General features: G+C 31.3%; 1 protein-coding gene across 1 annotated transcript; it reads right to left on the bottom strand.

Annotated features, from left to right (window-relative positions):
• Positions 1-2,708: 2,708 nt before the first annotated feature.
• Positions 2,709-25,644, bottom strand: LOC139506795 (probable ATP-dependent RNA helicase DHX35; the record flags this gene model as incomplete). Its single annotated transcript, XM_071295553.1, is given in 16 exon segments — positions 2,709-2,807; positions 3,715-3,768; positions 4,951-5,047; positions 7,267-7,348; positions 7,968-7,999; positions 8,285-8,381; positions 10,064-10,132; positions 17,105-17,148; positions 18,523-18,582; positions 20,550-20,619; positions 21,008-21,069; positions 21,335-21,439; positions 21,941-22,018; positions 22,896-22,988; positions 23,455-23,588; positions 25,488-25,644. Coding segments are annotated over 16 exon segments (1,210 nt in total), but the record flags the coding sequence as incomplete, so codon positions are not given.
• Between the last annotated feature and the right edge of the window lie 27 nt (positions 25,645-25,671).

The following is a 25,671-nucleotide window of genomic DNA, read 5'->3' as shown; positions in this document are numbered from 1 at the left end:
TGGTCTATGTGCATATTAAACAAAGGACACAAATGGATTCATGACAAAATTGAATTTTGGTGATGGTGATGTGTTTGAAGTTCTTACTTTACTGAACGATTTTGCTTCTTACAATTATATCTATAATGAACTTTGCCCATTAGTAACAGAGAACTATATTTGGTAAAAATTTACATATATTTACCAAATTAATGAAAATTGTTAAAAATTGACTATAAAGGGCAATTACTCCTTAAGGGTCAATTGACCATTTAGGTCATGTTGACTTATTTGTAGATCTTACTTTGCTGAACATTATTGCTGTTTACAGTTTATCGCTATCTATAATAGTATTCAAGATAACCAAAAACGGGCAAAATTTCTCTTAAAAATTACCAATTGGAGGGCAGCAACCCAACAACCAGTTGTCCAATTCATCTGAAAAATTCAGGGCAGATAGATATTGACTTGATTAACAATTTAACTTCTTGTCAGATTTGCTCTAGATGCTTTGAATTCATAGTTATAAGCCAAAAACTGCATTTTACCCCTATGTTCTATTTTTAGCCGTGGCGGCCATCTTGGTTGAATGGCCAGGTCATCGGACACATTTTTCAAACTAGATACCCCAAAGATGATTGTGGCCTAGTAGTTTCAGTGGAGATTTTGTAAAAGATTACTTAGATTTATGAAAAATGGTTAAAGATTGACTATAAAGGGCAATAACTCCTAAAGGGGTCAACTGACCATTTTGGTTATGTTGACTTATTTGTAGATCTTACTTTGCTGAACATTATTGCTGTTTACAATTTATCTCTATCTATAATAATATTCAAAGATAATAACCAAAAACAGCAAAATTTCCTCAAAATTACCAATTCAGGGGCAGCAACCCAACAACCGATTGACCGATTCATCTGAAAATGTCAGGGCAGATAGATCTTGACCTGATAAACATTTTTATCCCTGTCAGATTTCCTCAAAATGCTTTGGTTTTTGAGTTATAAGCCAAAAACTGCATTTTACCCCTATGTTCTATTTTTAGCGGTGGCGGCCATCTTGGTTGGTTGACCAGGTCACGCCAACACATTTTTTAAACTAGATACCCCAAAGATGATTGTGGCTAAGTTTGGATTAATTTGGCCCAGTAGTTTCAGAGGAGAAGATTTTTGTAAAAGATTAATTTAATATATGAAAAATGGTTAAAATTGACTATAAAGGGCAATAACTCCTAAAGGGGTCAACTGACCATTTTGGGTCATGTTGACTTATTTGTAGAACTTACTTTGCTGAACATTATTGCTGTTTACAGTTTATCTCTATCTATAATAATATTCAAGATAATAACCAAAAACAGCAAAATTTCTTCAAAATTACCAATTCAGGGGCAGCAACCCAACAACCGATTGACTGATTCATCTGAAAATTTTAGGGCAGATAGATCTTGACCTGATAAACATTTTTATCCCGTCAGATTTCCTCAAAATGCTTTGGTTTTTGAGGTTATAAGCCAAAAACTGCATTTTACCCCTTTGTTCTATTTTTAGCCGTGGCAGCCATCTTGGTTGGTTGACCAGGTCACGCCACACACATTTTTTAAACTAGATACCCCAAAGATGATTGTGGCTAAGTTTGGATTAATTTGGCCCAGTAGTTTCAGAGGAGAAGATTTTTTGTAAAAGATTACTTTAATTAACGAAAAATGGTTAAAAATTTACTATAAAACAATAACTCCTAAACCGGTCAACTGACCATTTTGGTCATGTTGACTTATTTGTAGATCTTACTTTGCTGAACATTATTGCTGTTTACAGTTTATCTCTATCTATAATAATATTCAAGATAATAACCAAAAACAGCAAAATTTCCTCAAAATTACCAATTCAGGGGCAGCAACCCAACAACCGATTGACCCGATTCATCTGAAAATTTCAGGGCAGATAGATCTTGACCTGATAAACATTTTTACCCCATGTCAGATTTGCTCTAAATGCTTTGGTTTTTGAGTTATAAGCAAAAACTGCATTTTACCCCTATGTTCTATTTTTAGCGGTGGCGGCCATCTTGGTTGGTTGACCGGGTCACGCCACACATTTTTTAAACTAGATACCCCAATGATGATTTTGGCCAAGTTTGGTTTGATTTGGCCCAGTAGTGTCAGAGGAGAAGATTTTTGTAAAAGTTAACGACGACGGACGACGACGGACGACACCGACGACGGACGACGGACGCCAAGTGATGAGAAAAGCTCACTTGGCCCTTCGGGCCAGGTGAGCTAAAAATTAGTTAAAAATCTTACCATCAATTCCCTCGTATAACAGAGATTAATAACAGAAGAAAAAGAAACTTTTAATATTTATCTGGGCATTTAATACTGCAATGGTGTTAAACTGGTCATGGTATGGAGAAGTAACCACAATCCCAACTTAGTAGAGGTAGACATAGGTTCAATTGTCTCCTGGTTAATTCTCTGTGTAAATGGATTTTTTCAAGAATTTTTCAGCCATTAGGTTGATCTGTACAATTTTTAGTAGTGCGTTCTTAATATCATATAAGGCATCGTTATAAAAAAATAATAGCCATCTCCCAGATCCTTTACTTTTCTAGTAAGCTGAAGCCTATAAGCATAAAGCCTATAAGTTTTACCAGCTATGAATTTATCAGCTAAAGCTTACCTACATAAAGCATATTTGCTTTGAAATCTCTGAGTTTTATGAGTTGAAGCTTACCTGTGTAGAGCCTATAAGCCTTGCCAGCTCTGACTCTACCTGCTCTTCCAGCTCTCTGGTTGGCAGAAGCCTGGGATACTGGGATTATTACAAGAGATTCTAAAAAAAACAATGATTTTATATTAATTATTCAACCTTTTTAAAAGAGCAATTAAAAAAAAAACAGGTAAAAATGCACCAATAATACCAAACACAATGTTTTCAAAACATTCATGAAATGTGCAAAACATGTCTCATTTGACTTTATAGCTATGGTAATGTGTAGCTAAACATTTACCACACATAAACAAATGCTTTGCTGGATATGTTAATCTGTTAATCTGTTCTCCATAAGTGTTGATAAAGTGCTTGTTTGCCATGCACTAATACTAATCTCCATATCTGATTGCAATCCTTATCAATGCAAGGGATAACTACTTCAAAAAAAATGTATCGAGTTGCTTAATCTGACTTGTTTATGTGTCTGTAATTATCTAATTATAAAATATTTTTTCTTTCCTTTCTAATATTTTCTATTTAACAATTGCATCTATCTATTAAAAATTAAAAGGGTCAACCTTAAGGGAGTTGGCTTCTCAGTTTCAAAGCAATTTACTTTTCAAAACACTAGTTTATATTGATAGGGGATTAATAAAGGAATCCAAAAAACTTGAAATTTTGGCGGGAAAATATTCTCTCTTGACTTTTCATAGCTTTATCATTGACAGGTTGAAGTCCGAAAAAACTGTTAAAAAGTAATTAAAATTTTATAAGACTTATACAGATGGCCTATCATTATACATGCAAAAGATTAACAAAAAGAAAAATGGGGGTTACCGGGCAATTTTTTTCAAGGCATTCAAATGAATAAAACCAGAGGATTCCGAAAATCGGACAAAAAATCCAAAACATGACAAGCCAGCTTCCTTAACATAAAAAGTTTACCAGTACAAGAAATCCAGTTTATAGTATTTTAATAAGTAATATTAAGTATATCATTATATTTTGTGTATTAGTAAACTGTTACCTATTCCTGTTGTTGGATTATAAGCTTTAATCTTCACAAAACCACAGTCAATTACTGAAAAAATACAAATTGATATAAAATACTGCACACATAAGTCTTACTCACAAAATTTTTGAGAATTATAAGTAAAGTCAGAAATAGCAATTTTTAAATATATTTCTAAAAGTTTTATAGAGACTTCCACTAAGTCTAGCATCAATTTCTTTACTTTGGTGTTTAGCAAAAATATTTTACACTAAATCCATTGAATGTTGGATGTGTACTAATTGATATTTCAGTCTTAGATACACAATTCTTTACAGTTGTTAATACTTGTTATTGGCTTTGAATTAGCCGTCAGTAATCTCAGATCTTTACTTGGTATCTTTGTTGTGTGATATATAGATACACAGTAACACTGCCATGTCCATTCTGTGTTTCCTTTGGATGGTTTCTGCTTTTTGTCAATTTAACGAGTTAAGCCCTTTTTAAATGATTTTTATAGTTTGTTCTTATGTTGTACTGTTTAACCACTGTCCTGGAGGAGGGTGAGAATTTGGTGTCACCAAACTAATTTACCTTGCCAGATTTTATATGTGTCTGTCCCAAGTCAGGAGCCTATAGCTCAGAGGTTCTTCTCTGTCATATAAATTTTGTTTTCCGAAACTTGTTGTGTTATAAATTATGTTGTTAGTTTTTCAATTAAATAGTTTCATATTTTTCATGACAGGCCTTTTAAAACGGGTAATACAGTATGGGTTTTTCTCATTGCTGAAGGCCAACAGTTTCCTATATTGCTTACATCCAATTCTATTGAACTTTGGTGGAGAGTTGTCTCACTGGCAATTGTATCACATCTCCTTATTTCCATAATTTGTCCTTTGTAGCTGTCTTTCATATTTGTTTTTCCTTCATCACTTTGTACATAAATTAGGTCGTAAGTTTTTGTCATTTCAATTGTTTTACATTTTACATTTGATTTGAGTAGTCTTTCTTTGACCAAGTATGAGATGCAAAATGAGACAACTAGCCACTAAATTTGAAAGGACAAGGATGGTTATAACTACAGGTTACCATACCATAGCCTTTAAAAATGACAATAACCATACTCTAAAATATATCAGGTCATACAAAAGCATTCTTCAGTAACTTATCCCATGTTAAACCAAACACATGTCTAGACAGCAGTCTTATTGCTATTCTGAATACAAAGATTCCACTGTATACAAACCAGAGTATATATATATCTATACTTACTGTAAACAATACCATTAATTGTAATAGAAGCTTCTGCTATATTTGTAGCTATCACTATCTTCCTTATATTTCTAGATGTTCTCTCAAATACTTTCATCTACAAAATATTATTTACTATTCAGTGCTAATTTCATGTGTGTAAGACTTCTGGCATGTTAAAAAGTGAGCAGCTACACCATTAAAAACATCTATATCTCAAAAAATTATGTCAAGTTCTCAGACTTCATTTTTTCTGAAACAAAATTGTAATGTTTAATGAATTATCATTGATATGGTCATATTTATAAATTACCTGTTTACAAGATTTGGAGTTTTTCAAATACTAAGGCTTTTCTACCTCAGGCATATATTACCTTAGCTGTATTTGGCAAAACTTTTAGGAATTTCGGTCCTCAATGCTCTTCAACTTCATACTTTATTTGACCTTTTTAACTCTTTTTGATTCGAGCGTCACTGATGAGTCTTTTGTGGACGAAACGTGCATCTGGCGTATATACACAATTTAGTCCTGGTATCTATGATGAGTTTATTTAAAGAGTTTCTCAATTTCTATTATAAGAAATAAGAAGTTTAATTGAAAATGTTGGTGGATACAATATTTAAGGCTGAATAATTAAACAGTGGTGACAAAACTGATGTTTAAAACTTATGCCGAATCTGCTATAATTTTCTACTTGGCATTTTGATATACATGATATAGGATCAGACATTTTTGTGTGTTATAAAATACATATTCTGATATGCCACCTATTATCGTCAACCAGTATAATCACAATATATCTACCTTTAGCGAAAACGCAGTTATACACAAAAACGGCTGTCCATAGTTACAACCAACTTATTTATACTGCCTAATATTCTCAATTTTCGACATCAAAATCACCAGTTTAAGGCCAAGATTCAGATACAATATATTTATCTCTATTCTAAAGCAAAATAACAAATCAGTCCATTTCAATTTATTTTCATGGTAAAATTTCATAAAACAAAAATTCCGCAAAATGATGTTATTGTCTTGGCATGGCAATGAAACAAGGTGACGTCACAAATATGTTTCCGTTACCAAAAAAAAATCAAAGGAGTATGTTCAATAAGGTCCTAAAATGGCCCTCTTTTTTAGCATAAATTTCAAATTCGGATTTATTTACCAATATCACGATAAATTATAGCTAATACATTGACTAGATAGGATATAAGCCATTTTATTGAAAATTTCACGTTTCTCCGTTTCATTATGACGTCACAAGTTGTACTCATATTGATTTTTTACGAAAAAATCAATGAAAAGTGGTAAATTTCCATAGATTATTGGATAGGAAACATAGAGCGCATACGTCGACAACAAAGATCTTTTAAAATAATGTTTGTGAAGACATTTCACATGTCTTATTTGAATATTAAGCTTGTCGACGCCTGCGCTCTATGTTTCCTGGTCCTTTATTTGGTTGAAATCCAGCTGATTTTGTCAAATTTCACAAAAATCTCTTATCTTGACCTTTTTTGGGATGTAAAAATCAACGTGTTAGAATTAAACTTTGACAAAAACAGTTCTGTTTAACTTTCTCACATGTCTTTAAGGCAACTTAAAGCATTTATTGTCTTGTAACTATGAACTTTATAATTGGGGCCAAATATGGCCCTTACCGAACTTACTCCTTTAAATACCGGGCGTTTTGAAGCTTCTTGTACTCCTCAGAACGAATAAAATTACATTGGAAGAAAATATATAAGTGAAAAATGCAATTAAAAATAATAATCATTGAATTATATAATATTAATAATATTATCAAAATTGGGTAAAACGGAACAGCCAAAACAGTATCGTATGTATATGGCTTTCAAGGCTAACAAAATTCTCGAATTTGTCCTATTAGAATTGAAATAATTCATGGCAGCCGTAGATTTATTTTCATTTAACCATGGGTTGGGCATTGATATTCGTATTTTACCCCTCAATAATGCTCAGGGTAAAATACTTGATTATAAATACTCAACCCATGGTTAAATGAAAACAAATCTATGGCTGCCATGAATTATTTCTTAAATTTAGCCTAAGATGCTAGTTACAGTTATTTCATGCAAACTAGACCTTGGCTATTATTTTTAGGTCCCTTTTGGTAAAAAAGCAAAAGTTTTCAAGAATTTATAAATCATTGGCTTTTTTGTGTGAGAATTCCTCATGGAGCTTAATCCAGAAAAGCACTTTAACCACACTTAATCTATTTTAAAAGAGTTTTTTTTATCTTGAAACCGCCACACCAAAAGTTTTTTTTTTACAAAGTATTACAATTCACTGGTAATTATTAAAATTCAAACCTGTTCTGAGGATGGCAATGTACCATACATAGGTAAAACTTTCATCTTATGTCCGTCTCTGGGTATCTTCTTTGCCTCATCTCTGAAATAAGAAAAAGAAGTTGATGATTTTTAAAAGTTCAAAAAGATAAGAAATTTTAAAAAATACTGTTTTAACCTTTCTAACATATGTCCCTTGGTAACCCTAATTCAAAGATGTGTAAAATGTAGGCCAACTATATGCCTCATTACAAGACAATAAAACAGGTACACACAGTCACACTACCTCATAAAATCTAATTAAAATTACAAATTTCCTAAAGTTGCATAAAATATGCTAAACTTGATTTTTTGTGTTGACTATAACTTTATTAAGTTTGTGTGTCCCATTACCATTTTAGATTACATTGATTTCTGCTCAAATAACAGAGGACATGGCTGCAAAGTGTCAAAGTAGTCAAAATACTGTATCACTAGCCAGTCAACACAGAGACTGTGAGTTTGAATCCTGCATGTGGTAGGGGTATTCAACTCAATCTTATATGACAACAATTTTCAGATTTTCTACCAAAGGTCTGTGGTTTTCTCTGGGCATTTAGGCTTTCTTCCAGCAATAAAAACTGATCACCACGAAATAGCACAATAGTGCTAAAAGTTGCATTAAACTAAATCAATCAATCAATTAAATTTAACTTTCTGAGAACTTGAGATAGATTACTTACATAAGCATCCTTACAACTGCTTCAACTTCATCCTGTATAATAAAATGGAAGTCAACATAACTTTTTATAATTAACATATATATTCATTTGTTATATTTAAAGTGTATTGGCAAACAAAAGCTTGAAGATCATACATATTTTAAATTAGTACTTAATTTTAATGAACATTAAGAAGGGTGTTTATTCTTAAGCTGTCAAATTAATATGATAAATGATTTGATGAAAAATGTTAACAGTATCAAAAGGAAAAGAAAAAAAAAACCTGATGACTCAACAATACATATAATTTATCAATGACCTTCTATAGTTTCTATTACCTGACCAGTCAGGAAAGCTAAAATATCGCCTTCTTTTTCTGAATTATGTACTTTCATAACTGTTTCAACTGTACACTTCAAGTAATCTGGAACTGGACTGAAAAAGAATAAAACAATCAGTAACATGTTATTAATTCAAATATAGCTTCTGAAAAACTTTTAGTCAATATTTTTATATATGAAGGACAATGATTCTTTTAAAAAGTCAATTTGCAGTTTTCAATTGATTTATTTTTAGATCTTATTTCACTACTTGTTTTTTTTATTTATTGTTTCTCTCTATCTACAAAAGTGCATGCGTTTATAAGGAGAGTTGTAATCTTTATGGATTTGTAGTGATAGAACAATTTCTTGTCCATAAAACAAACATTGCCCAATGTTTTTCTTTAGGGACAAAGTCATACAAAGTTTTTTAAGTATTAGATGTATGGTATAAAAGGTATCCATTTTAAACTATTGATGCTGTTACCATGACTTTTGACCTCAAAATCATTTGATTGGTGTTTTTTCTTACCTAAAGCAACATTATTCAGTAAATATTTGTAAATATGTGACTTATGACTTAAAAAAAACATGTTCTGATTTAAAACTTTTCTCAAAATTTCAGTATGTTCAAAGGTACTGTGACCTTGACATACTGACCCAAAAATAAAATAAAATAAGCATGCTCTTACCTATTTAACTTTCAAGCTTAGTTTGGTGAAGGCTTGACATATAGTTCAAGTGATATCACCAGGCAACTAAAATATTGCCGAAATGTGATCACAGGGTCTATAGGGATCTTCATCCCTTTATAAGGCATTAGCAAAACAAAATTGGTAAAATTCTTATTTATAGCTCAAAATATTTTATCAAATCTTTCCCCAAAATTTCAGTCTATATTCATAGATGCCAACCCCCCTTTGACACAATCAGTAACAAACTATCAAATTTTCCGTATTTTTGAAAAATTTTCAGTAATCATTCATAAACGTGCATTTACCAATAAAAATTACTGACAAGTGGTTGCAAAGTGATGTACACTAAAATTTGTCATTTAACATGTTGTCTGTAGTATGTATTCCATTCATTAATTGTTCAGATGTTCTCGACTCGAACATTTTTGTTTTGTCAAGGAGAAGTAGAGAAAGGGGGAAAGCTACTTAATAAAATGCAAGTTTGCCTTTTCGGAAGTCAGTTAGTTACCCAACAATAGGTTGATAACTCCAGAGAAACCGGAAGCATTACATTGGCGTTTCCTAAATACTGGACCAGGACGGAAAAGTAATGATAAAAATCCGCGTTTTACAAAATTGAACGTCGATGATTGGGAATCCGTAACTATTCGACTTTGACCGTAATAGCGTAGTTTTTATCGCAAAATCGGAAAAACTACGGAAAAATCGTAATGGTTGGCATCTATGCTATATTTATAGGATTTTTTCTTATCCAAAGGGCATAATTAAATGAAGCGACATTTGATAAAAAAAAATTAAACCATCTAGAAATCAACCAGAATTCAGTTTATCACTAGTTTCAGTTACCTGGAATCCAAAATCCATGATAGTTTTCTTCATTCTAAAGGGCATTATCAAAATAAATTTGGTTAAAGTTGAACTTATGCATGTTATGGTTCAAATATAACATAAAAACATGACAACTTTGAGTTTAACTCAATACAACTCAGCTAAAAAGACAAAGAAACAGAAACCAAACAACCCAAAACCATACAAATTCTACTAGATATAAACACTAAGTTACTTAGCATTGTGAATGAGTTGTTACAGCTGTAGGACTTACTCTAATGAATAATGTATATCTACTGGATAATTTCTCCCCTCTATAGTCATTATTGAGGCTGTATCTTTACTGTAAATATAATAAATATATTAACGTTTAAATGTAATGATTATAAAATATAATGAATGAAATATTGCAAGGGGATATTTATCAAAATATTTTAAGTAAATAACAATATAACGATTTGTAGTGCATTTCTACAAAAGTTAGAATTTACCTTTTGAAATGTCATTAGTTGTATTTTCCTACTATACAGGTGTTAAAATTCAGGGCTTTCCATTGAAACGGAAGTAGAAGGCTGAATTAAAATTATAGGCGGCTATAACATGCGTTCGGCGAAGCCGGACGCCCACCAAGCTGTAAGCTTGGTGCCTTACGGCAGGGGGTCTGGGGGCCGCTCAAGGCCCCCAGAAGCTCTGGCATAAATAGAGCAAAATCCTGCATTCTCGCAATCTCCTGGCACCTAATTTAATCTTTCAAATGACCATTTTTTATGTAGGAAATTAAAGGAGACGTGACACAATTTTTTTTTTTTTTTTTTTTTTTTAATTAATTAATAAATATTGGTCAAATAACATATTGTTATAATTTTTTCTTGTCAAAACCTCATTTAACGGCCTTTTAATGGTCAAAGAATCCAGCGCTTGTCGTAATCTTTGATTTTTAATGAGATACCGGTCACGTGATCGTGATGACGTCAGTGGATACAATCTGAGAAAATGTCTCAACAAGAGGCTGTCACAACGACAGCAAACCGGATTTATTAATATTTATTTGTGTCCTGGCAATATCACAAGAACCATTACTGATGAATGGTGAAAGTGAAAATTGTCAATATCAAATTTGACCTCCATTTTGTCATCAGTATCAACATCTTAAAATTTGAAAAGCTTAGATTGAATGGTTCATGAGTAAATGCAACAACGTGAATGGAAACGCCATTTCACAATCTTTCAAGAACCATAACTCCTGAACGGTAAAAGTCAAAATCGTCATTATTGAACTTGACCTCTAATTTGCCATCAGTAACAACATATAAAAATTTCAAAAGCTTTGGTTGAATGGTTCATGAGAAAATGCACGGACACGACTCAGGAAACACCATTTTTCAATCTTTCAAGAACCATAACTCCTGAACGGTAAAAGTCAAAATCGCCATTATTGAACTTGACCTCCATTTTGTCATCAGTAACAACATATTAAAATTTGGAAGCTTAGGTAGAACAGTTCATGCGTAAATGCACGGACACGACTGGAAACTCCATTTTTCAATCTTTCAAGAACCATAACTCCTGAACGGTATAAGTCAAAATCGCCATTATTGAACTTGACCTTCATTTAGTTGTCAGTAACAACATATTAAAATTTTAAAAGCTTTGGTTGAACGGTTCATGAGTTAATGCACGGACAACATTTGATTGCCGCCCGCCCGCCCGCCCGACCGACCGCCCGCCCGCCGTACATCCCCAAATCAATAACCGACATTTTTGTCACAAAAATCCGGTTAAAAAGGACGAAGTCGATCATATTCCTGTAAAATTAAACAATGGACGGTGTTGACAGCAGTTTTCAAGGCAATTCTCAAACTTTAGATATTCAACCGTATCAGTTTGAGCCGTTACTTGTTGAAAATAATCAAGTAGAAGATATAAATTCGTCATCCGACATTGACGATCTTTCAAGCAATGCCGATATAATATATCAATAATTAATTTCACCAAAAATAAAGAGATGTTTCTTAAAAATGTTTACGTTTAACAGGTAATTGAATTACATTTAATAATACAAAAAGACAGGTCATAAATAATTTAGGACAGAAAGTCACAGGACAAAAAGTCACAGCCAAAAAGTCACGGACAAAAATTCACAGGACAAAAAGTCACAATTTATTTTCGAAATAATTTTAAAAAATACAAAATTCTTGATCTATTTTATATTAAGTAACTTTGTTACTAAAATTTATTCAAAATAGATATCAATAATGATCAAATAATTGTTATAAAAACAACATGTCAAAGTGGCTTGGTATCTATAAATGGCTTCATTGTGGCATGAATTATATCCTTTGTATGATTTAAATTTAATTTTTTTTCATTAATCAAGCTTCATAAAAAATTTCCTAAACTCGAAAATGAATAAATGTAATAAAATAAAATATTTCAAGATCACTCTCTTATAATTTAAAAACAATTCTCAACAATCGTCATAAATTACAATTCTCAACAATCGTCATAAATTACCTATCACCTTACCAAGAGTGTTGGGTGTAAAATTTGAATTACTAAAGCTGCCCCAAATAAATGTGTAATAATTATGACATAACAGGGGGGGGGGGGGGGGGGGGGGGGGGGGGGGGGTATTATAAGTAAGATTTAAAACAGTAATATATAATATATATTCATGTCTTTTTCTCCTCCATAATAATCCCATTGAAAATGTTCTATGAGTACTGGCTTATTTTTTGTGATATTTTTTCCGTGCTGTATATCCTCAGTCTATAAATTGTTTTGTATTTTGTGACTTCTCTTCAACTTCGACAAAGTTTGGCATAGGGGCCTTATATGTAAAATGAAAGCTTATGGTATTGACGGAAACTTATTGAATTGGTTTCAGGATTATCTACACGACAGAAAACAGAGAGTAGTAATGCATAACAGAAAGAATTAAAAAAACGATAGGCCATTATGTAAAATTGAAACGTTTCATTTGTACGGCCCAAGGAAATTGAATATCATCTAACGCAATTGAGATGTTCCCCTTCATTCTTAAACAATGATCTATTTAGAGCTAATATTATAAATTTATAAATGATCCTTCTTGTCATTGTGAGTCAGATATTGATGATGTCTACCATTACTTCTTTGTTTGTCCAAAATACACATTATGTAGAAAAACCTTATTCAATAATCTCAACTGGCTATCCGAAAACATTGTTTTAGATACAAAACTATTAATTTGCGGACACATGGAACTTTCGAATGAACAAAATATTTAAATTTTCAAACATGTTCAAAATTTCATAAAATGGTCAAACAGATTTTTTATGCCTTGAGAGAGGTTATTGTTACTGGCACGGAACATCATTGTCATCATCAGTACACACGTCACCGTCACAGAATCATATGACTTTTCAAACTTTCTTTTTCTCTTTTTTTTACGTATGAAAGCTAGTATCATTCTATAAACTGTTTTCCTTATATGCATGTCCATTTCATCATACTATTATTGTAATTTTATATTGTATTATGGAGAAGACTTCATAAGTATGATTTACTTGTGTCTAATCCTTTTTGCTTTAATTCAGCAAGTAAAATATGTTTTAACTAACTCAGTCTATACTCATACATTATCTACTACTCCCAGGTCTGTATCAATTGGATTTATCTGAATTATTTAAGTTAAAACTATGTTATTCATCTCCATGTCTTATGAAATATAAAGACTTGCATACATTCACTAGCCAAAATATTTGTTTCTCATTCAAGTCACCTTTTGCATATAATTTTTCACCACGATAACCTTGTGTCAATGGTCTGTCATTTTAAAAGCATCACTTGATATCTCTTCACAATTTTTTTTTTTATTTAGAAATAAAATGATTTTTAATAAATAAGTAGAATAGGTAAGTACTAATAACTTATTGCAATACACCCTTCATACCTGCCTAATTTTTATAAGAAAACTCAGAAGGAAATTTATGTACCCACTACAGGTTATGTATTAGTTATGGGGACTGACAGGCTTTTTTTATTATTATTAATTATTTACTTTAGAAGCATTTCTTCTTAATTCTCTATTTATTTTTCTCTATTTATTTTGCTTATCTAATATTATTATACTCCATTCTTTACTAAGTAAATTCACAAACACATTATTTTGTATCCGCCCCCTTTTTTAAGCTGCACTGTCAGTCCTCTTTTCTCTATTCTGTTAACCCCCATATCCGACAGTAAGGTATTGACCATTGTTTATTCAAACAGGTTAAACATATATGCATTACGTAACTTATATCTGTAACCATTGCTCTAGTATATTTTCCAACCTCACCTGTGCACCCAGCAGGTGATCATGGATGTACACAGATTCGACGCATGTTACGCAATAGTGCGTATTGCCGATGTCATATATATCACCACCCGGGGGCATGACACCTGTAGCTTTCAACTTCAAAGGTAACCCAGCACTGCAGAGAAAGTGTGCCGCATACCTGTAACTTCTGATCGATGTTGATGACTTTTAATTCATTATGTCCAATTTCAGTGTACACACCTGCACACGTGAACAGGTAGTGAGGTACACGCAGGAGGTACACAATACCAAATTTTAAACATTGAGATATATTTGGCTGTAGAATTATACACAAATATGACTAAACTATTAAAAAAATTATTAATAAGGGACACAAAACATATTTGCGAAGAAAATATTTTTTTTTCCCCCTCAGCTATTCTCCGCTTCTCACAAGCTCCCCGCTTAGGTGGGGCTCAGCTGTTGTTGGTTGTGTCAATGGAATGTCAGGTACCGCATTTGGACGAAGTTTTGGCTTCATGGTAGGACATCCCTCGAGATTCTTCATAACTTCTGGGTCACAATCGTAACATGCATTTGTAAAGTGGGCGGAACAAAGTCTATGACTAGTGCTTGGTAAGAAGTCCTATCTCTTCCTGGGACTAGTCTGCGGGTTACTCAGAAAACGGATTTTTTTTTTATCAAATTGTCCTTATGCCTATTGTTGCATCTACTGGCAGAACACAGAACCATTTTTAATCACTGTCATGGGTTTTGTCGGAAGATATTCGAATATGAAATTGCACTTATTATGCCTTTACACCCGTCAGTCAAATATGATTGATGTAACCACTGACGTCACAGCCTCGTTCTGAGTGACTTCCGGGATTGAAATATGCATAATTAGTATGGCGACAGATCGATACATTTAAATTTATTTTTTATCCATTTAAACGATAATTATATTGTTATCGATGTTTTTTGGGGGTAATTATGTATAAATAAATATTTATCTAAAAAAAAAAAAAAAAAAAAAAATCATGTCACATCTCCTTTAAAGAAAGAAAAAAAAAAAAACTCAAAGAAATTTCATTTTTTTTTTTATGTCAGTTTTTTATTTTCATTACCTTATGCTTAAAATTCATTTACTTTTAAAGGAGTTTTATTTAAATAATCATCCGGTTTGTTAGAAATCTTGATCGATTTATTTTGCATAACTACGTGCATTTGTAAACAATTAAATGACCCCCCTTTTCTCTCTAAAGACTGTTACGCGTATTTAAATCATACAATTATTTCTCAAGCATTGACAGAAAATTGATATATCCTCTGATTTTCTCTTTTTTTGTAAACTGTTCAATAAGTCGGATACATAAATCATTTGGAAATTTTATTTATTTGAGGTCGAGTCGAATATTCTACTTTCGTTTTTGACCTTGATTCTCTGAACACCACGTGGGCTTTGAAAAAATGAACTTCAAAAGATACTGTTTTCCAGATTCTGAACAATATGATCTACTACACTTTCTTTAATTTGACTAAATATTATTCCATAGCATAAGATTGTCATCCTATCTGATTGTCTTCACGTTTTAAAAGCCAAAAAAGCCAACGAGTTAATGACAATCGGAACGTCTCTATTGTTATCATTCAATGACCACCGGAACGTCTCTCTTGTTATCTTTGAAAAGAAACGATGCATTCTGACTTTAAATAGACAACCAATCAGTGACCTGAATTCATGTGAACTATATTTAGACCAAGGTAAACATTGACTTCTCATCCTTGTTTATCGTGACCGCGACTTTGCGACAATATACGTCTCTCGGCTGCCTGTAAACATTTGAAAAAGATATTTTTTTCTTTTTGAATTTATATTTTTGGCAGTGAAGTAGCCGGCACTTGAAACCACCGTAAGCGGCGGATTTCCGCCGGCTACCGGCTTCAATGGAAAGCCCTGAAAATTAAACATTTATTTTGTTCTTTATGGTATAATTACATTACACAAGTACTATTGATAAGATTTATAAACAAACTTGATTGAAAATTTATTTTCTGTATAACAACTTACATTTTGTATATATTCAAAACATTTTGTTCCAAAAAATAAAACATTCAAGAAAATTAACAGCTATTAAATCAAATAAGCATTAAACTAATGTATCTCTTAAAAATATCTCTTACTCAAAAATTCAATTTCACTAAAACAGCTTTATTTTCCTTGTGATATTTTTTATGTTTTTAGGTCTGACTATATTTCTCATGTTGCTTATATTCATAAGATATGTTTTGAAGTACAAATGTACTAAAGTTCATTGATGCTGACATTAAGCTGATGATGTAAACAGTAAAACTAGTCTAAAGAAATGAAATTATGTTACATTGACCGACCAAATAATTAACCATAAGAATATTAGTAACTTAAACTAGCTTAATGAATGAAGTTTATATAAGTTGTTTCCCCTATTACTTTACCCATCATACTGTTTTTACATATACAATAAATATGAACAAAACTTGCAATCTCAACATTCACTTATTTCATTGTACACCACACATCAAAAATTATGATTGAATAACTTGATCTCCTGTAGATTTTACTGATTATTGGTGCATTTGTTTGATACATATGACGTGGCTCAGTACTTAAACATCCCGTCATTGTGTTATTGTGACAATGTTTGTTTACATATTTGTTTGTTTTAAGTGATTAAATAATAACACAATGTTGGCTGCTGTACCCTTATTTTTGACATTTTTGCCTATTAAGTCTGTTTGTTTTGTTCACACAGTTGTCAATATAATGGAATTAATGCAACTTTCATACAAGCGAGAGGTTTAGCTAGCTATAAAACCAGGTTAAATCCACCATTTTCTACTTAAGAAAATGCCTGTTCCAAGTCAGGAATATGACAGTTGTTGTCCATTTGTTTAATGTGTTTGAGCTTTGGATTTTGCCATTTGATTACGGACTTTCTGTTTTGAATTTTCCTCGGAGATCAGTATATTTATTATTATACATTTTACTCTAACCTCTTATCTCCAGTTTCATTATTGTTGAAGAAATCTCTCATTTCCTGAAGTAAAAAAGTTATAATGTTAATACATATCCAAATCCATCAATTTGTACCAAAATAATATTTGATCATAATAAGTATGGGGAAAAAACAGACAAAGAAATATTTCACATTAAATGGCTATCTTACAAAAGGGACTGTGAATAATAATAATATGACAACAAACTGGGAAAAATCTTGTTCAAAAAATTATTGTAGTCAGGGTAAGAACACGTACAGTGAACAAATTGTATTCATAAGTCTCCTTTCCAGGTTTTCCAAAATATCAACTGATCATGGGTTTGGAACTTGTTGCTTAAAATTATGCAAATTGATAAATCAATGCCAAAAAATAAATTCTGTTAGGGACTATCATGTTCGAAAATTTGTGAGTTTGATAAACTACAAAATTATAACACTTGTACAAAATAAACAAAAGTTCTTCTGTTGTGAATATGATATCAGGGTTGTACTGTACAGCACCAATGGTTGTACTGTAATCATGTTTTATACTAGAAGAGAATTTTGTATGATGAAGGAAGAAAACAAGAAACTTCTGCTAAAAAAAAAACATGGATGAAATAGATATGCTGTGTTACATATTTGTTTTTGTACATTATCTAGACCGTTAGTTTTCCTTGCTTGAATTGTTTTTACATTTGTTCTTTCAGAGCCTTCTATAGATAGTCAGTATGGGCTCTTCTCATTTCATTGTTGAAGGCAGTACAATGACCTACAGTTGTTAATGTCTGTGTCATTGTGTCTCTTGTGGATAGTTGTCTTATTGGCAATCATGCATAATCTTCTTTTATATATATATATATAAACGAGTCTAAATTGAAAACTACGTTCAAACCTATGATTGCGTTGGATAAAAACCGCAATTTTATAGGTGTGCATGTAAAACAAATTTCGTTGTAGAAGGGTCTAAAAACAGCACAAACAACATTTTCCAAATGACCAAAAAAGTGAAAAAGTATATTTAAACAAAACGCATTTGACTAACAGGTCGAACAACTGATGTTTTTTAACCCTGCTGACTGCCAATGGCAATTGCCAAATAAAATTGATCACAAGATGTAACAAAATGGATCTTAATATAAATTTAATACTTAACAGAAAAAAAAAAATTTTAACTTGTGGCCACAATGTTATGCCACAAACAATGTTAATATATATAGAGAGAGAGATATATAGTAATTTTATAACTTCATTGAAGTATAATATTCACCAGGATGTAACATTAACAGAGCAATTGAGTACTGATTCTAATAAATGTACTAGTTAAATGTTTGCAGAAAAAGTGTATTATAAAATTAAAATTTGATCCTGAAATATTTAACTTTATAACTTAGAATTTTGTATATAAGTTCTTTTTCTGTATTCATAATATACCTCTGCATCTAATGTAGCTGATGCAATAATTATTCTCAAGTCTGTCCTTTTCTTCTGAATCTGAAAGCAAGCACATTTTTAAAATCATTTCGAAATATTTTAAATATTTAAATATAAGAAATTATTACAAAATATTTAATACTATATCAAATAAATCATGTAACAAATATATACTTCTACTAACATAAATATTGAAATTAATGTGCACATTTATTCACTTCTAATCTTTGACAACCATCCAAACGGCTGATGTGATTTAAAACCATATTGAAAATGTACAGAACATGATAAATTTTAAGTTTAATTAAGGTGAGGAACGTTTATGTTTTCACATTTAAACATAGCAATTATTTCTAAATTCTTCATGTACAATTTAGCAGATAATTTCATTTAATAATAAAGAGTAAAATAATTTACATGTATATTTCAATTTCAACTTTCTTAAAACAAATGTTAAGTCAAGCTGTTTTTACAGCGGAGGACCGTCAGGGCCTCAGGTGTATTGCCATCGCCTAATTTTCCGCCTAATTTGCATATATTCAAATTAGTTTTGGAATGATAAACGAGCTATAAAAATAAAGTGCAAAATAAAATTCCTTACGGCTTCTTTTAAATTCATGTTTTCAATGGATACTCAGAAAATTTATTTTTATTAAATACAAATTAATAATATAGAAATGTTTTGTCGTTACAAATATTAGTATATTACTCAAACAATCTTAAATATCAATGACGTACTGAAAAATTGTTTTTGCGGATGAATACCACGCATGCGTATTCATCAACAGCGAGATTGAAGAAACACGAGAGGCGATCAATGTATACAGGAATTCATCAATTATTTGATTTTAAGTAACTTGTTTAAACCGTTTGTAGCATATTTGTCTATCACATTATAGTAGCAAAACCAGGAATATTTAATCTAGCACAATATGAAAAAATTTCTCTGTTAGCGTCCCCTGTCACCATTTTGAAAATACCAGCTGATTGAGTTGGAGAAACAAGAACATGGAAGACCTTTAAAGATAAGTTTACTTTTTGTGTATTCTTTATTGCAACAATTTGTTTTTTTTATTAGATCTCAACAATTTTTGGAGTTTAATTTCTTTTCTTTGTAAATAACAAGTAAGATCACTTAGACACACATGACGTGGAACTATTTAATTTTTCTTTAAGATGCTGTTTCGGATTTTCGTTCCTTCTCCGACTAAGTTTGTTGCATTAGTATATGTAAATTATGTCCCTTGTAAAAACTGGAATGAAAAAGGTGGATTTTGTAATGACTTTGAATATGTGAGTAACATGTAATTATACACACATATCAACATATCAAAGTTACATATATTATCTCCCTTATATAGCAATCAAAACATTTTTAAAAGGAAGAAAATTTGAGAAGTATTTTCCAAAAAAAATGTTTAAATGAATAAAAAAAAAAAGTTCCAGTTTGTCTTTTGTTAAGATTATAAATTGCAGATATATTGATAAAAATTTTGTAATTTTATTTTTAATTAACACCATTACAAGACTAATATAATACTTATATATTGAAATAAAAAAACGTCACTTGGTCTTCGACTTATGAGTTTTAAACGTTATTTGAAAACACACATTACAAAGGTAGTGTTATTAAGTTCACTCTAAGCATTATCAGGGTATTCCAAATCTTGAAATGTATAGAAACATATACTTTACATTATTAATATCATAAATGTAAATAAATTCATTATGATTATGAAATGGTAAAATAAGTATAGCTTTAATTAAGGAACATGAGACAACCAGAGATATATATTTTTCTGAACCTACTACAAATAAAATATCTGACAATTATCATGTTTTAATCATACAACATTAGAGAAGCATCCAGATATCAATTCAAATGTGTGCTGATATCAGGAATTATTGCGTGTGTTTACTATTGCGACTTTGTCATTTTAGACTGAAATGTGATTTTAACTTTAGCGATATTCAAGCACTAAACCAACTCATTTTCCTCGGCACACTTATGGAATCAATTGTGTTACCTTTCTCAGTAGTCCCAGGATTATATCAGTATTCAATGACCTCTCATGTGCTTCATCTAACATTATCACACTGTAATACAAAAATTAGAATATGAAAGCGGAAATAAATCAAATTGACAAAAAAGTTAACTAAAAACATAGATTTTACAATAGGCAGATGAGACGAAAATAAAAAAATGAAATCATTTCACATCAGAAAATACTAACTCAAGGGAGATAATTCAAATGGACAAGCCAGAAAATTATATGCCATAACTATTCAGTAGCTACTGTTACTGGTTGCATATCAATTTTTGTCTGTTTCATGGCTATAGGTGAACAACAAATTTAAAAGTTTAAGGTATGAAAAATTTTCTAAAGGTTGTAATCAGAATTTGGCAAGACCACAAAGTTAAATAAATTAACTGTAATCTCTGTTTAATACCGATTTTATATAAAACTCAACTAAATCCTTTTACCTGTACTTTTTCAGAAGTGGATCTCCCATGATCTCTCTAATTAACAATCCATCAGTTAGAAACTAAAAATAGAAAAAAAACATTTTTATAGGACTGCTATTTAAACAAATGACTACAAATAGACAAAGTTTTACATTTTAATGAGATTCTAAACCAAGTAAAACCATTTAACTACAACTATACTAAATTCAAACATTTTTGTAACTTTAAAAAAAATAAACAATTCAAAAACTTGTTTATTTACCCAACCATCTGTATAGGTTAGACAGAGAACTTTCCATTTGCTATTTTCTCATTTACTTTTCAAGTTTGAGTTGCATGACCTACCTTAACTTTGGTAATTTTTTCCTCTGAGCAATCCTCAAATCTAATGGTGTAGCCTATTTCAGCCCCTAATATTGAGCCCCTTTCTTCTGCTACTCTGCTTGCTACCTGTCAACAACAAATCACATTACTAACTTAAAGGAAGATAGGATATTTTCCCCACATTCACTCTATCACATTTTTAGGTTCTATTAACAGCAAAATCTTGGCAAAATAGATAACTTAAAGACAGTTAGAAAACAACATGCCCCTTATTATTGTAGATGGGGTATTAAAATGTTCTTTCTGATTACTTTCCAAACCTATTATTTTTTTTCCAAATTTAGTCATTGCTAATAGTTAGTCTAAGAAAAAGAAATTGTTGTCAACCAAACTATTTTCTTTTCAGGAAGATTGCCCACTAATGAGATTGGGAAATTGACATATATATGATAAATGTTAAGACAGTCAGTGATATTGGTGAAAAAAATCTCTGGCTGTTTGGAGAGTAACTAAATTGTAAAACTCTACCATACACCTGTTCAATCAATTAAACATTGCTGCTGAGACAATGGCCAAAGTGAGATTTGAGCATTGCTTTTGGGTAATGATTTACAATATAAATCTTACTGTAACAGCAGCTACTCTCCTGGGCTGAGTTACTCCAATCATATAACCTTTCTCTGCCCATCCTGCTTCTAATAAATACTGAAAATAAACACAATCATGATGTTAAAACATCTATTAACTAGCAAATTTGTTTTTATCAAATTTCTAGAAAAAATGAAGCAGATCTATGGTTGCCACATAATTAGATTTACCTGAGGTATTTGGATGTGAAGATATTATTAATATAATTTATAAGGTAGGAGCCTGTATTTCAGTAGTTGCTGTTTATCAGATTCATTTCAACTTTTTTTAAGATTCAGATTCAATATTTTATTAAAGTCTCACCACTATTAAATCATATTTATCAGATTGCTGTTTTTTTTCTCTCTTCAATTGTTTTACATTTTTGATGTTGTGGTTTTTCGTGGCTAACTAAATGATATGGGTTTTGCTCATTGTTGGAGGCCATATTATAACCTGGTGGATAATTGTGTCATTGTCAGTCATACCTTTCCTTTTTTTAATATATTTAAAGAAGATTGGTATAAAAATGTCTGCACCCATTGTATAAAAAAATATAATGAACGTGTGGTTCGTTTGATCACAGTTCTTCATTGGTTAAAATCCCATTATAAAGTCAATTTTTCTTGCTTTCCTCTGAATTTCCTATTGTGACGGCATGAAAAAAGGCGACCATGACTGATGACATCTCATACAAAGAACACATCTTTTTGCAGATCTTTCAAAAAGAAGGAATACATTTTCCTGCATATTGTTTGAAAATCATTAGAGAAACAGATTCTTCCACCAAATCTCGTGTATTATGATAGATATTTATCCACTCTTGACAGTTAAATTTTAAATATTTAAAACGCTCAGCGAGCCTCGCGTTCTAAATGTGAAAATAACTGTCTTGAGTAGATAAATATGGTATCACACTCGATGCAGTGGTAGAATCTACATGTATATGATTTACCTGTGGAATCTGTGTACTCTTTCCACATCCAGTTTCACCAACAATCACTACAGTTTGATATTTCTCCAGTAAATACAAAATATGATTTCTTAACTGCAAAAATAAAAGGATTTTAAGTTCAATAATGAGTAATATGATTGAATGTATAGGCATGTTTAGGTAATAAATATCTGAGGATTTAAAATCATATGCATATATAGATCAAGCACACTATATATATAGCTAATTACATCAGCTATTCATATAGTTCCAAAGAGAATGTATGCTTAGGTGTAACTTTAACCTTGTAAATTACCAGCAATCAATTTAGCAAGTAATCCAAAGATTCAGTTGCAAAGTACAATTGACCATACTTATCATATGGAAGTCTGTGAAAGTTGAATTTCCTACTGGACTAAATGTGTCAACATAATTTCTCTTGAGGTCCAACATTTTGGAAGATAAAATTGTGTCATTTGTCAAGATTTCTGAAACTTGAAAGCTGTATAGAAAATTGAAGTTAACAATATATAGCAATTAGATTTGAAATAGTATTTGCTTTCTCAAGTAATGTCAATACTTTAAACACTGGAAGTTTTTGTCTTTGCTGTTCTATAGATAATGATCTGTTAGGATTATAAATCACTGTGGTCCCTGAATCCTCATTTGTAGATTTTCTTTCCTCATTTAAAGCAGAATCTGGTGCCTCTGTCCCTAAAACAAAACAAAAATGTATTCTTAATTATGATGATTTGTATGACTTTGCAAGACAATACATAGTAATTTTGTAAACTCACATGAAGTTGCCAATATTAGTTGAAGACCAGCCTACCAATAAATGAATAAGCAGAAACATGCATATATAAAAAAATCCAAAAATTTTGTGCAAGTAAGTCTCTAGTCAACGTGTCGACTCATTAATGGTTTGATAAGCTTAACCAAAAGGTAGATGAGCAGGAACAAGCTTTCAATGACCCTTACTCTTAAAATTACAGAGTTGTTGGCAAAGTATTACCCGGGTTTTCCCGGCTGGGCAATACTCCCGTAAACAGGTAATACTGGGCAATATGAATTTTTAGCTTATTTCAACGAAAAATAGTAAAGACTTGTCATGCTTGTTGTAGTTTCATAGTATTATAGCTAAATATATACATTTTATACAGACAATAACAGATAACCATTGAGAGTCATTTCTAGCAGATTAAAAAATCAAGTTCATTCTCTTCTCCACTTAAATTTTATGTAGGCAAAATGCAAAATTTGCCCAATTCCTTGTTAATTTTAAAGCTTTGTTTCAATAATCTAAACATTTTATGTTATAATGTTATGTGAATCTGGCTTATAGGTGCACTCGTTTATGTTATAATGTTATATTATTTATCACTAGTACAATGTATTACATTCTAGAAAGATATTCCTTTTTTCACTCATTGTCATATAAAAGAATATAAGTATTATTACATGTATACTATTTTTTTCTGAGAATACAGTGCACTTTTTCAGCCTCCTGCTTCCCGGACAGTTGGTTTAAATGTAAACGGGAATCCACAGTTTGCATCCTGGGCAACTGAGGAAATTGTAAACAGGAAATATTTGGAATAAACAAGTATCAATATAAAAAAAACAAAACAAAAAAAAAACAACATTTTATTGCAGTGTTTATGAGGATTGTAAATTAAATTGCTATATATGCAATTATGATTGCTAAACAAACACCCTAGAGGGTCGGCACACAGGAAATTACAAAAATAATGAGAATTGCTTACATACAAAGTGAAAGTGGGATACTGGAATCTGAAGAAACAATAAGTGGGATCCGGGATCAGAACCCCCCACATTATGAGACCCCCTTTTCTTGTTTGGCTAACGTATAGGAGCACTTAAACCTGTCGATGCATCAAGTTGTCTGTATATTTGTTGTTTCATAGATCTTGTTTTGGACTCACAGGCATTTGTTTCTATCCATGGGAAGATCCCCTATCAACATATATTTACGTTGATATGAGGACGAAGTTCCCAATAATGGTAGAAAATCAATTAAAAAATAAAATCGGAAAATTTCCTAATTTTTCATCTACTAATGAACTCAAAATCGTTAACTTTTTTTTCAGATCTACTTCCTGTTCCGGTTTTCCCTGCATTTGCGCAGAAATCTACTTTCTTTTCCTGTCTTGTTTGCACGAGACTTTGAATAAAATATATATTTATAAGTCTAGTAAAATATAAGATTGGAACTCAATACAAATTCATTTTTAATAATTTAACGATGTTTCCGTTTCTTTTATTAACATGTTTGAATTAAAAAAAAAAATACATACAGACTTTCCCATTCACAGGTTATGCCTGCCTCATACATATTAGTTGGTCTTCCCATGGATAGAAATTAGTTGAAGTGCCTGTGTTTGGACTGGCTTTTTATGAGAATATCTTGGGATGGTATTGCAATTTCATTGTTTATGACTTTGTGGATCGTTTGAAGTCTGGTTTTCAACTATTCTTGCAAGGTTTGCTAGTTGAGATTAATTTGTTTTATCTTAAAGTTTACTGAAAGGGTACAGCTGCTTAAATTTTTGGTAAAGTACTTTAACAACGCAGAGTGAAATAGTCATGTACCTGGTTTCCAGAATTTTCGAGAAAATAGGCTCATCTTCCCATATGATCATCTCAAAACATGTAAAATCGTCTGCTTTTCGTTTTGAATTTAGCACATGTTGAGATTACTTCCCCTTGTTGACAGGTAACCCAAGTTCTTTTGAAACTCTTGTCACTCAAAATCATTTAAGATATGACAATAAAC

The sequence above is a fragment of the Mytilus edulis genome, unplaced genomic scaffold, assembly GCF_963676685.1.
Source record: "Mytilus edulis unplaced genomic scaffold, xbMytEdul2.2 SCAFFOLD_1345, whole genome shotgun sequence".
NCBI classification, from domain to species: domain Eukaryota; kingdom Metazoa; phylum Mollusca; class Bivalvia; order Mytilida; family Mytilidae; genus Mytilus; species Mytilus edulis.
The sequence above is the reverse complement of the archived record's forward strand: the minus strand, read 5'-3'. Positions and strand labels throughout refer to the sequence as shown.